Source organism: Coenobita brevimanus, chromosome 56 (genome assembly GCF_032717465.1).
Source record: "Coenobita brevimanus isolate Jiangsu-jjx chromosome 56, ASM3271746v2, whole genome shotgun sequence".
In the NCBI taxonomy this organism is placed as follows: Eukaryota; Metazoa; Arthropoda; class Malacostraca; order Decapoda; family Coenobitidae; genus Coenobita; species Coenobita brevimanus.
The window spans coordinates 8,655,330-8,667,482 of record NC_137009.1 but is presented as its reverse complement, the minus strand read 5'-3'; the positions used below and the strand labels follow the sequence as shown (position 1 = coordinate 8,667,482).

Sequence of the window (12,153 nt, the reverse complement as noted above, 5' to 3'; positions counted from 1 at the left end):
CAGTTACTTCAACAGACAAGAGATGAGGCTATGGCACACCTAATGTCTGACTTGGCTCGTATCTCTGACTGGGGTAAAAATAATCTTGTTGTTTTTAATGCATCAAAGACTCAGTTTAAGACTCAGTTCTTACAACTATTAACTCAACAAAATCTTCCACAGGTGTACTCACTAATGTTTAAGAATATTCAGCTCAATCCTGCATCATCCTTGAACATGCTTGGGGTTTCATTCACTCGTGACTTATCTTGGAAAGATCATATTACATCTCTTGTAAAATCAGCTTCCAAGAGCTTAGGTGTACTAAGCCAACTCCGTTCCTTCTTTACCCCTGCGCAGTTGTTGACTTTGTACATGGGCTTTATCTATCCCTGTATGGAGTACAACTCTCATGTGTGGGAAGGCTCCTCACATACAGGTCTTCTTAAGAGGGTGAAGTCAAAGGCTTTTCATCTCATCAAGTCTCCCCCTCTTACTGGCTCCCTTCAACCTCTGTCTCTTCGCTGCACTGTTGCATCTTTATCTCTTTTCTATCGGAACTTGAATGGTCACTGCTCCTTTGAACTGTCTGCTTGTATTCCTCCACCTCTATGACGGGAGCATAGCATCGGTCTAACAGCAAACTCTCATTCCATTTCTGTCCAGCTCTCTAATGCAGGAGTTAACCCTTACTTCCAGTCCTTCATTTATGGAACAGGTCAACTCTGGAACTGTCTCCCTCTGTCTGTATTCCCTGCTAACTATGATCTCCAGTCTTTCAAACACAGTGTGTCCAAGCATCTCGAAATGATCGGATCTTGAATTTGGCTCTCTCATGTATCTTGTTTTTCTATTGGAAGGAACATTTTGTGGGCTCGTGGCCTTTGGTTCCTTCTTCCTAGAATAAATTAAAAAAAAAAAAAATCTGGAATGTTCTGGTCTTGCATCAGCCCCTAGCAACAATGGGTACCAACAAGGAGACATCAAAACATGCCAGAGTTTTCCTCGATAACACTAAATTATTTACCATACGAACTTAAATTACATAATTTAACAATCACTTAAATAAAACATTATGAAGAAAAAGAGCAGAAAAATAATGCATAACATACGGGAATAACTACGCTCACAAACAGCAGGCAAACTGGCAACTGACTCATATCCGAACCTACGGTAAATATCGGGAAACGTCGAGAAACATATCGGCACCTAATTGGCAAATCTCGCTTCTTAACACTGTTTTACTGGTAAAACAACATATACACAGTGGCAGAGTCTGTGGAATTATATTTACATCAGGAGGATTAGCAGATGCATTTGCTACCATCCAAACCGCCTGAGGTTCCGAAACAATGGATGAAGGGGGTAATACTGCATGACGAGTAATCTCTCTCTCTCTCTCTCTCTCTCTCTCTCTCTCTCTCTCTCTCTCTCGTGTGTTTTTACCTTAATTATATCTTTACAGGAATGGGTCACGCTCGTACTGTCCCATGTATTTAACCATTTTTATCATACATATCCTTAAATTCATGAACAGTTTCAGCACACAATATTTCATTCGGTAGTGCATCCCAGTGAACATTTGCCGTCATTGGGTAACTGAATTTCCTTATGTCTTTGTCATCTCTCTTTTTATGCAGTTTTTTGTAGTGTCCTCGTGCTGATGCTTCCCCATAGATTATATACTCACTGATGACTATTTTCTCTTTCTCTTATATAGCATAATTATGTCTCCTCCTTTCCTTCTCTCTTCTAATGTTGGTAAGTTCAGTTTTGCTAGTCTTTCTGCATAGCTTAGATCCTTTAAACTTGGCACCCATCCTGTAGCAGCCCTTAGTACTTTTTCAGTCTTATCCATTTGTTTTTTGAGATGAGCTTTCCTGACTACTGTTGCATATTCCAGAGTTGGTTTGATGCATGATGTTATCATTTTTCTCATCATGTCTTCATATACGAATATATATATATATATATATATATATATATATATATATATATATATATATATATATATATATATATGAATGCTACTCTCATATTAGCCAGCAGTGTATGCGTGTTCTGTACCTTTTGATTAGGTGGTCAGCCGGAGATAGTCTGTTATTTGTAATCACTCCTAGGTTCTTCTCCTTTTCGGATATGTGTACAGTTGAATTTCCCAACTTATAATCCCAATCTGGTCTTTCTTACACTTTGACCAAACTTAATTACATAGCATTTGTCCACACTGAATTCCATTTCCCAACAGTTGCTCCAGTCATGAAACTTATTTAATTCTTCTTGTAGATCTCTGCAAGAGTCTGTGTTTGTAGTTCTCCTTTGTGTTTTTGCATCATCGGCAAACATATTTAGATAGCTTCCATTTCCAGTGTTGTTGTCTATATTATTTATACAGTATATACTAAAAACATAATTGGTGCTAGCTCTGAGCCCTATGGAACTCTGCTAGTAACTTTCCTCCATGATGCGTAACTACACCTTAGTACTGTTCTCATTTCTTTTCTGAGAAAATCCTGCATTCAACAGTACAGATTACATTGGATTCCTCCTTGATGGTACAGTTTTCATAAAAGTCTTTGGTGCAGTGCTCTGTCGAAAGCTTTTTTGTAATCTGAATAGATATGGTCCACCCATCCTTCTCTTTTTTTGTAGTGGTTTTGCAACTCTATCATAGTAGCTTAATAGATTTGTAACACACTCTTTTAAACCCGAACTGCACTTCTGTTATCGAATTGTATTTTTCCAGATGATTTACACATTTTTTTCGTATTAGCATTTCTAGTAGCCTGTTTACAACATTGGTCAGGGATACTGCTCGGTAGTTGAGTGAATTTTGCCTATTTCCTTTTTTAAATAGGGGAACAATGTTTGCTTTCTTCCAGATATCAGTTAGTTTACTTTGACTAAAGGATTTCTTGAATATTAAAATTATATTGGTCTGCTTAATTCTTCTGCACATTTATTTAGCACACAATCTGAAATTTCGTCAGGAACATTTGCTTTTCCTTTGTCTGATTTACTCTACTCTTCCGGTACCTCTTGTTCCAATATTCGTATACCTGGTAAAACGTGTGGGCATGAATGTTCCCTATCATCTCTCTCAAAATTACTTTCTTTTATAAAAACTGGAAATTTTTGTTAAGAACCTCACAAATATCTTTTTCTTGGATTTAGGTTCTCCCCTTGTCCATGATGGACTGTATTTTATCTTTGACTTTGGCTTTGCTTCAGATGTAGTGGTAAAACAGCTTTGGTTGATCATTACTTTCGTTTATAATGCCCTCCTGAAACTGTCTTTGAGCTTCTCTCCTTAGCCTTGTATAATAATTTTTTGTCCGTTTATAGTTGTTATATGCCCTCTTACTACTCTATCTTCTGTATCTATTCCACGGCAAGTCTCTTCTTTTTCGATTTTTTACTTTCTGTGTTAAACCACTTCTTTATCCTTATTTGTGCTTCTTTGTGCTAAGGGATATAATTATGGACTCATGTTTCATAATATTCACAGGATTTTCTATATATAACATTTATATCTTGTCATCTAAGCTCCTTTTCCCAATCTACTTTTATGAAGTACCTGGGGGTAGGGGGGGTTTTCGAGAATACTCCCCCAGTATCCCTGCTTGTCGTAAAAGGCGACTAAAAGGGTTGGCGGAGGGTTAGTGCCCCTCCCCGGAAAACAAATAACTTAAAAAACAAACAATAAGCCTCGGACAAGGACTGACCAAACGATGACGACCAAGGACCGGACAAAGGACATGGTAATTGGAACTTGGAATGTAAGGGGAGCGAATGATGAGGTGAAAGAGAGAGAGATTGTCCAGGTGCTTGAGGGTGCGAGAGTGGATGTATGTGGAATAACTGAAACAAAATGGAGAGGAGAAAGTGTGAGAGAATGGGAGTATGGATGGGGTATATGTGCAGGAGCAGGTGAGAATGAGAGGGCAAAGGAAGGAGTATGTATAGTTGTGAGTAAAAGATGGAAGAGGAGCATAAGACAGTATGGATCAGTTGGGTCAAGGATTGTGTGGGTAGTGTTGAAAGTTGGAATACAAACGTGGGCGATTGTGTGTGTGTATGCACCAACGCAAGATCATGCTAGAAGAATGAGAGAAGAGTTCTGGACAAATGTAGAAGTGTGCATGGAAAAGTTTGGAAGGAATGAGAGAGTTTTTTTGATTGGTGATATGAATGGTAAAGTTGGGAATGTGAAGGTGGATGGAATAGTTGTTGAGTAGGGTGTGCCTGCTGAGATAGATGAGAATGGGAGTGCGTTAGTGGACATTTGTGCTGGGAGGGGGTTGGTGATAGCCAATACCCTCTTCAGGAATAAAATGATCCACAGGTATACATGGCGAGTGATGAGAAGGGTGGGTGGTGAACTGAATGAAAGGAAGGCAATGATCGATTATGTGTGTGTGGATGAAAGGATGCGAAGATGTGTAATGGATGCAAGAGTGTATAGAGGTTGGGGGAGTGGACTTTCTGACCACTACTTGGTGGTGGCCAGAATTAGAATGCAAGTAAGATGGAGGAATAGAAGAAGGGAAAGACGAGAGGAAGGAGTAGTTGCAAGGAGAGTGGAAAGGTTACAAGAGGATGAGAAAAAGGCGGAGTATAAGAGAGAAGTGGAGAAACGATTGGGCAAATATGAATTGGAGCAGATGGGAGACGTGGAAGGTGTGTGTAAGATATTTACAGAAGAAATATGTGCAGCATGTGATGTGGTGTGTGGAAGGAAGAGAAGACGGAGGGGGGTGCAAGGAACAGCATGGTGGACTGAAGAGGTGAAACAGGCTGTGGTACAAAAGAAGAAAGCATACAATGAATGAATGAGAAATAGGGGCGTGGAAGAAGTTGAGAGGCGGAAGAGAGAGTTATATGTAGAAAGAAAGAGAGAGGTGAAAAGATTAGTAAGAGAGAGTAAGAAGAGAGTGAATGAGGAATTTGGAAGGAATTTGAGTGTAAAGTGGAGGGACTGTAAGAGAATGTTCTGGAGAGAGGTGAAAAGAGTAAGACAGGGTGGAAGTGAAGCTACCAGGGGATTGAAAGATAAAAAATGGTAGAATACTAGTGGAGAATGGAGAAAAGGTGATCAGATGGAGAGAACACTTTAAGGAATTGTTGAACGTAGAGGATGGAAGTAATACGAGTATAAGTGGCTGGGGAATGGCTGGGAGATGGAGGGAGGTGAGAAGACAGGAAGAAATCAGTAGGATAGAAGTTGTGGAGGCAATGAAGAAAGTTAAATCGGGGAAAGCCCCAGGAATTGATGGAGTGTGTGGTGAAATGCTGAAGCATGGGGGAGAGATAGTAGTAGAATGGATGTGGAAGATGTGCAGATTGGCCTGGGAGGAAGGTAGAGTCCCGGAGGATTGGAAGTCAGTATAATTATTCCGCGGTACAAAGGAAAAGGGGAAAAAGAAGTGTGTGGTAATCATAGGGGCATATGTCTTCTTAGTATAATAGGAAAAGTGTATGGTAGGATACTTATAGACAGAGTTAGAGAAAGAACAGAGAAATTAGTTGGAGAAGAACAGGGAGGCTTTAGGAAGGGAAGAGGTTGTGTAGATTAGATATTCATTCTTAGATCTTTAGTGGAAAAGTTTCTAGAGAAGGAAAGGAAGTTGTATGCGGCTTTCATGGATTTGAAGAAAGCATATGACAGGGTGGATAGACAAGGATTGTGGAAAGTGTTAAGAATATATGGAGTAGATGGGAAGTTGTTGAATGCTGTGAAGAGTATGTACAATGATGCGAAGGCTGCAGTGCGTGTGGATGGTGAACTAAATGAATTTTTCTCTTTGAAAGTTGGTTTGAAACAGGGATGTGTCATGTCTCCATGGTTGTTCAATCTGTACATGGATGGGGTAATAAAAGAGGTACAAGGTAGGGTAGTGGATGTTGGGGTGGCCCTGGTGAGAGAGGATAGTGTTTGGAAACTCCCTGTACTGTTGTTTGCAGATGATACTGCGTTGTTGAGTGAAGACGAGGGGGAGCTGCAAGACTTGGTGGATGAGTTTGGGAGAGTGTGTAAGAAACGGAATCTAAAGGTGAATGTAGGGAGGAGTAAGTTGATGGTCCTTGAGAGAGGTGAAGTTAGTGAATGTACAGCGAGGTTGGATGGTGAGGAATTGGAAAATGTGAGTACGTTTAAGTACTTGGGTAGTGTGATGAGTAAGGGTGGAGGTTTGGAGGGTGAAGTGCTTGAAAGGGTACAGCAGGGAAGAGAGGTTGCTGGTTCTTTGAAAGCAGTGATAAGGAACAGGGAAGTGAGCATGGAAGTGAAAAAGTTACTATATGACAGTATTGTGATACCAACTCTAACGTACGGAAGTGAAGCTTGGACATTGTTGGAAGGACACAAGTCAAGAGTGAGAGCAGTGGAAATGGGTTATTTAAGAGGAGCCTGTGGAGTCACGTGGAGAGACAGGCTGACGAATGAGGATATAAAGGAGCGTTGTGGTGTTGATGTGGATGTGATAGGAAGCGTTAGGAGGAACACACTGAGGTGGTTTGGCCATGTGGAGAGGATGGAGGGTGAAAGACTGACAAAGAGAGTGTACATGAGTGAGGTGGAGGGGGGAAGAGGGAGGGGGAGGCCGAGGATGAGATGGAGGGTTGGGGTGGAGAGGTATATGAGAGAGGGGGGCTGTGAGTTGGGAGCAGGGCAGTGAAATGGCGGGGGACAGGGCGACTTGGAGGCGATTTGTTTGTGGCCACCCCAAACGGAATTGAGGCGTCTGGCAATAAATAGATAGTTATTGCTTTTGCCGAATGGAGGGTGACACATTATGAGGTCGATATCGTTATATTGTCTGCTAAATATAAGATCTAATAATGATCGATCATCTAGCCCTCATTTTCTGGTATTTTTCTTCATATGTTGTGTTAGGCAAAACTTTACAAGATTCAGGAGCTTTTGATCCCAACAGCTTTCACTGCTTCTTACATCTAGAGTATTCCAATTTATATCTGTTTTGAAATCTTCAGTTACTATATTTCTTTCAGACTTCACTTCCATTCTATCTACTGTGGCAGAGCTCTTAAACTCTGAATTTAACTTTGTACCAGGTCTTCATATTCGCCTCTCTCCCATGTGTTTGTTTTGAGTGACATGTATAAATTTGCGACCATTATATTTCCTTCAGATGTGTCAATCTCTAATGCAATCAGTTCTGCTTCTGAGAGTAAAAGTAGTTCTATCTCTTTGCCGTGTAGATTGTTCTCTGTTAATACTAGAGCTACTCCTTTTTTCCAAATTTCCATAACTTCAACATATATTGTAATCCTCAGAGCTTAGCGTGTCCTTTGATATCCTAGGAATTCATTTTCTTTCAGTCTGGCAAATAATATGAGGTTCCATTTCTTTGGTATAGTCTTTTATTTTTAAAAATTTGGATACGATTCCATCTAAATTTGAGTACATCAACTTGATCATGTTGTTTACATATTTGACATTGTTTGAGTCTACTACCTTCTCGTATCTTAGTCTCTGTTTATGTACCACTTTCTTACTCGTAATCCCACTACTTTGTAAAAAAAAAAAAAAAAAAAAATGCTCCTCTCTTCCTCTGATCTTTCCTCATTTTTTTTTTTTTTTTGCTTCTTCCCTCTTCTCTTATAGTTATCCCCATTCCTCCTGGTTTATGCCTTTTTTTTATCCATTTTTTTAATTACTCTTTTTCCATTAGTTTGTTAGCATTTTTAAATATTTTCAATACAGTGTTCACATTTTGGAAGGTTACTTTCTGGGTCCTTGTCTTATTTCTCTCATATTGCCCTAGCCTTTTGTGTTCCTCCATATCTTGATCACAGATGTCCTCTGATACATTTTTCAATATGTTCATTATATTTACCATCTCCTTTTTGTCTCTCGAGATTCTGTTTCTTTTCATCTTCATCTTTTTCAGGGATTACTGGAGATTTGTTGATATCTGCTGATTCCTTGACCAGTTTTGGGTTGTTTTTAATCATTTCTTTCACTTCCTTTCTAATGCATTTTTCTTCGACTTTTGTTTCTAGATCCTTCATTACTTTAACCATTTCAGCATACATAGTTTATAGTTCATCTCTGCAGTTTCTCATTATCTCATTGACCCGGGTTATCTTCTCATCAATATCGCGGCTTTGATCTACCAGACTGCTTGTTTGCAGTCTCTGTATCATTTTTGAACTCCTTAAATCTCTCATGGTTGATAACTGTATTCGCCATTTCCATCCATCCATCCATTGCCCGACGCCATGTATCCCAAACGGGGTGGCCAAGGGCTTAGAGTTAATTGTTTTACAGGGAGGGACACTAATCCTCCACCAACCCCACTTGACACGTAGGGATGCCAACAGCATCTGGTGTTCCCAGGCGGTCACCCATCCAAGTACTAACCAGACCCAACGTTGCTTAACTTCGCTGATCGGATGGGAAGCGGTGTACTCAACGTGGCATGGCCATTTCACTTGTCTTAATTATCAGTGAAACTACCTTAAACGACAGCTCATCTATTGTTGTGTCTTTTTTGTCTAATTCCTTTATTTTTTTTCATTTTCTTCCTCCTGCATGTGTAGTTCATCTTTAATTTCAGCTATTTCCATTTGAAAAGTTGTCTCCAGTTTATTCACTTTCTCTACTAATTTATTACCATATATGTTTAAACTTAACCAGTTTTGGCTTGTCTACCTTTTATCTCTTAATTGAACTCCTTCCATAGCACCTTTTCCAAAGCTAGTACTCATCATGCAGAAAGATAATTCATAATTAGAAAGATACGGTAAGATTTACTTACAAATTTGCACCTCCCTGCTGCCAGCCTGGTGATAGTGACGACACCCAGCTGATATTATCATTGTATCAGTGGATTCTTTTGATGCACTGAATTGTATGTACTGTATTCATTTATTTGGACAACACTGTTTCGCTTATATTTGGTCTGCTATATTAGAAAATCATTTAATTTACCCAGTACGGAGCTTCACTCATATGAAGATATTTTAAGGTGTGGCCAGATGCAAAGCGATCTGCGTCATCTCTCTCTCTCTCTCTCTCTCTCTCTCTCTCTCTCTCTCTCGTGTGTGTGTGTGTGTGTGTGTGTGTGTGTGTGTGTGTAATTAAGTCACTTGACTGCACATTATAAAGGTCTCTCTCTCTCTCTCTCTCTCTCTCTCTCTCTCTCTCTCTCTCTCTCTAGTGTGTTTGTTTGTGCGTGTGTGTGTGTGTGTGTGTGTGTGTGTGTGTGTGTGTGTGTGTGTGTGTGTGTGTGTGTGTGTGTGTGTGTGTGTGTGTGTGTGTGTGTGTGTGTAATAAGTCACCTGATTGCCATGGTCTGCCAGTGCGTTGACGATGCCCATAAAAAAGTTCTTGTGGCTCTTTGACGCTATAGGACTGAGGAAGAGGATACGACCCGCCTGCACAGATGACACACACGCCACCGCAGCCACCAGCAGCAACCACACCCGCATCTGCAAACCACAATGTACAGTTAGGGGAGCTGGGGGTTCGGTGGTTTGCAAGGACGCCCCTCTTACTACTGTTTCAAACAATGATTTTGCCTTGTGCTGATTATTATAATTTACTGTGGATTGGTCTACCAGGTATCTTCTGAGTGTTGAACTGTTAAAACACCTGTTGGCACATTCAGTTTTGATGCTGTTGTTGCTTTGCGTCTCTAACAACCAGCTGTACTTTACTCATCTTCCTCTGATCAGTCGTTATCACATGTGGCCTCTTGGTTATAAAATACTCATAGGTCGCCTTTATCAATGTGACAGTTGACCTCTGTTGCATCATTTGACGGACAACTAAAAGCCTTTGTCTTTTCGTGAAACTGCAGTCTTGAAAGATGTGTTGTGATCGATAATTACAGGGTTTAGTTACTGCTAGTTTTCCAGACTAAATTTGTACTGAATATACATAATGTTACAGTACATTTAAGTATTAAGTTTAAAGCGTGATATAATTGCTAGTGAATTACACTGGAGAGGCTGGTGCTTTGGAGAAACAAAAGTTCACATTATTATTATTTTCATGATGATGATGATAATAATAATAATAATGATAATATTATTATTATTATTATTATTATAGGTGGTAGGTGGGGTCGTCCATCATCCACCCACTTAGTGTAGTGGTACTGTACTCTGTTTTTAGGGTAGCTCTACACTGAATGACAAGCCAAATGATTTCCTGTAAACCAGGAAAGTACTTACCATGCTGGTGGTAACCTTACAACCAACCTACACGTGTTCCTTACGTGACAACAAGTGGGTTGACAGAGGGTTAGTGCCCCTCCCCGGAAAACAACTAACTAAAAATACGAACATGAAGCCTCGGACCAGGACTGACCAAAAGGTGACGACTAAGAACCGAAAAAAGGACGTAGTTCAGATAGCTACATGGAATGTAAGGGGTGCAAATGATGAGGTGAAAGAGCGAGAGATTGTCCAGGTGCTTAAGGTGCGAAGGCGGACGTATGTGGATTAACTGAAACTAAATGGGGAGGTGAGAGTGTGAGAGTATAGATGGGGTATATGTGCAGGAGTAAAACAGAATGAGAAGGCAAAAGAAGGAGTGTGTATTGTTGTGTGTAAGGAATGGAAGGAGAATATAAGAGAATACGGATCAGTTGACTCAAGGATTGTGTGGATAAGAGTGAAAGTTGGACTACAAATGTGGGTGACTGTCTGAGTGTATGCGCCAATGCAGAGTGAGAGAAGAGTTCCGGATAAATGTAGCATGGTGCATGGAAAAGTTTGAAAGGAATGAGAGAGTGTTTTTGATTGGAGATATGAATGGAAAAGTAGGGAATGTGGAGGTGGAGGGAGTAGTTGGTGAGTGGGGTGTGCCTGCAGAGACGGATGAGAATGGTAGTGCTTTAGTGGACATTTGTGCCGGTAGGGGGTTGGTGATGGCTAATACCCTCTTCAGGCACAAAGTGATCCATAGGTATACGTGGCGAGTGATGAGAAGGGTAGGTGGTGAACTGAATGAATGGAATGCGATGTTTGTTTATGTGTATGTGGATGAAAGGATGAGAAGGTGTGTAATGGATGCAAGAGTATATAGAGGTTGGGGGACTGAAGTTTTTGACCACAAAGTCCAAATGAAATGGAGTAATAGAAGGGAAGGACAGGAGGAAGTAGTTCATACAAGGAGGGTGGAGAAGTTACAAGAGGATGGAAAAAAGGCAGAATATAAGAAAGAAGTGGAGGAGCGATTGGGTAAATATGGATTCGAGCAGATGGGGGACGTGGAAGGTGTGTGCAAGATATTCACAAAAGAAATCTGAGCAGCATGTCAGGTGGTGTGTGGGGTGAAGAGAAGACGAAAAGGGGTGCAGGGAACAGCATGGTGTAATGAAGAGGTGAGAGAGGCTGTGGCACAAAAGAAGAAGACATATAGTATGTGGATGAGAAACAGGGGCGTGTAAGAAGTTGAGAGAAGGAAAAGAGAGTTGTATGTAGAGAGGAAGAGAGAGGTGGAAAGATTAGTAAGAGAGAGTAAGAAGATAGTGGATGAGGAATTTGGAAGGAACTTTAGTGTAAAGTGGAGGGAATGTGAGAAAATGTTCTGGAAATAGGTAAAGAGAGTTCGATAGGGTGCCAAAGAAGTTAGTTGGGGAGTGAATGATAAAAATGGTAGATTGCTAGTTGAGAAGGGAGAAAAAGTGAGCAGATGGAAAGAACACTTTAAGGAATTGTTGAACATAAAAATGACAGTAATGCAAGTATAAGTGGTTGGGGAATGGCTGGGAGAAGGAGTGATATGAGAAGAGAGGAAGAAATCAGTAGGATGTAAGTTATGAAAGCAATGAAGAAAGTTAAAATGGGGAAAGCCTCAGGAATTGATCGAGTGTGTGGTGAAATGCTGAAGCATGGAGGAAAGATAGTAATAGGATCTATGTGGAAGATGTGCAGATTGGCCTGGGAGGAAGGTAGAGTTCCAGAGGATTGAAAGATAGGTATAATTATTCTCCTGTACAAACGAAAAGGGGAAAAAGAAGTGTGTGGTAATCATGGTGGCATTTGTCTTCTTAGTGTAATAGGAAAAGTTTATGGTAGGATACTTATTGACAGAGTTAGGGAAATAACAGAGGAATTAGTTGGAGAAGAACAAGGAGGTTTTAGGAAGGGAAGAGGTTGTGTAGATCAGATATTCATTCTTAGAGCTCTAGTGTTTCT

At 40.4% G+C, this 12,153-nt stretch overlaps 1 protein-coding gene and 1 non-coding gene across 2 annotated transcripts in view; both read right to left on the bottom strand.

Moving 5' to 3' along the window:
- Positions 1-9,435, bottom strand: part of LOC145401633 (UDP-glycosyltransferase UGT5-like) — a 60,932-nt gene extending 51,497 nt beyond the window's left edge. Inside the window, exon 1 of the mRNA XM_080273826.1 lies at positions 9,286-9,435. Within this exon, the coding sequence (XP_080129952.1) occupies positions 9,286-9,435 (150 nt within the window). The remainder of the gene's footprint in view (positions 1-9,285) is intronic.
- Positions 8,317-8,435, bottom strand: LOC145401854 (5S ribosomal RNA). The gene has a single exon (XR_013897693.1). It is a non-coding gene; the product is annotated as a 5S ribosomal RNA (ribosomal RNA).
- Positions 9,436-12,153: the final 2,718 nt, after the last annotated feature.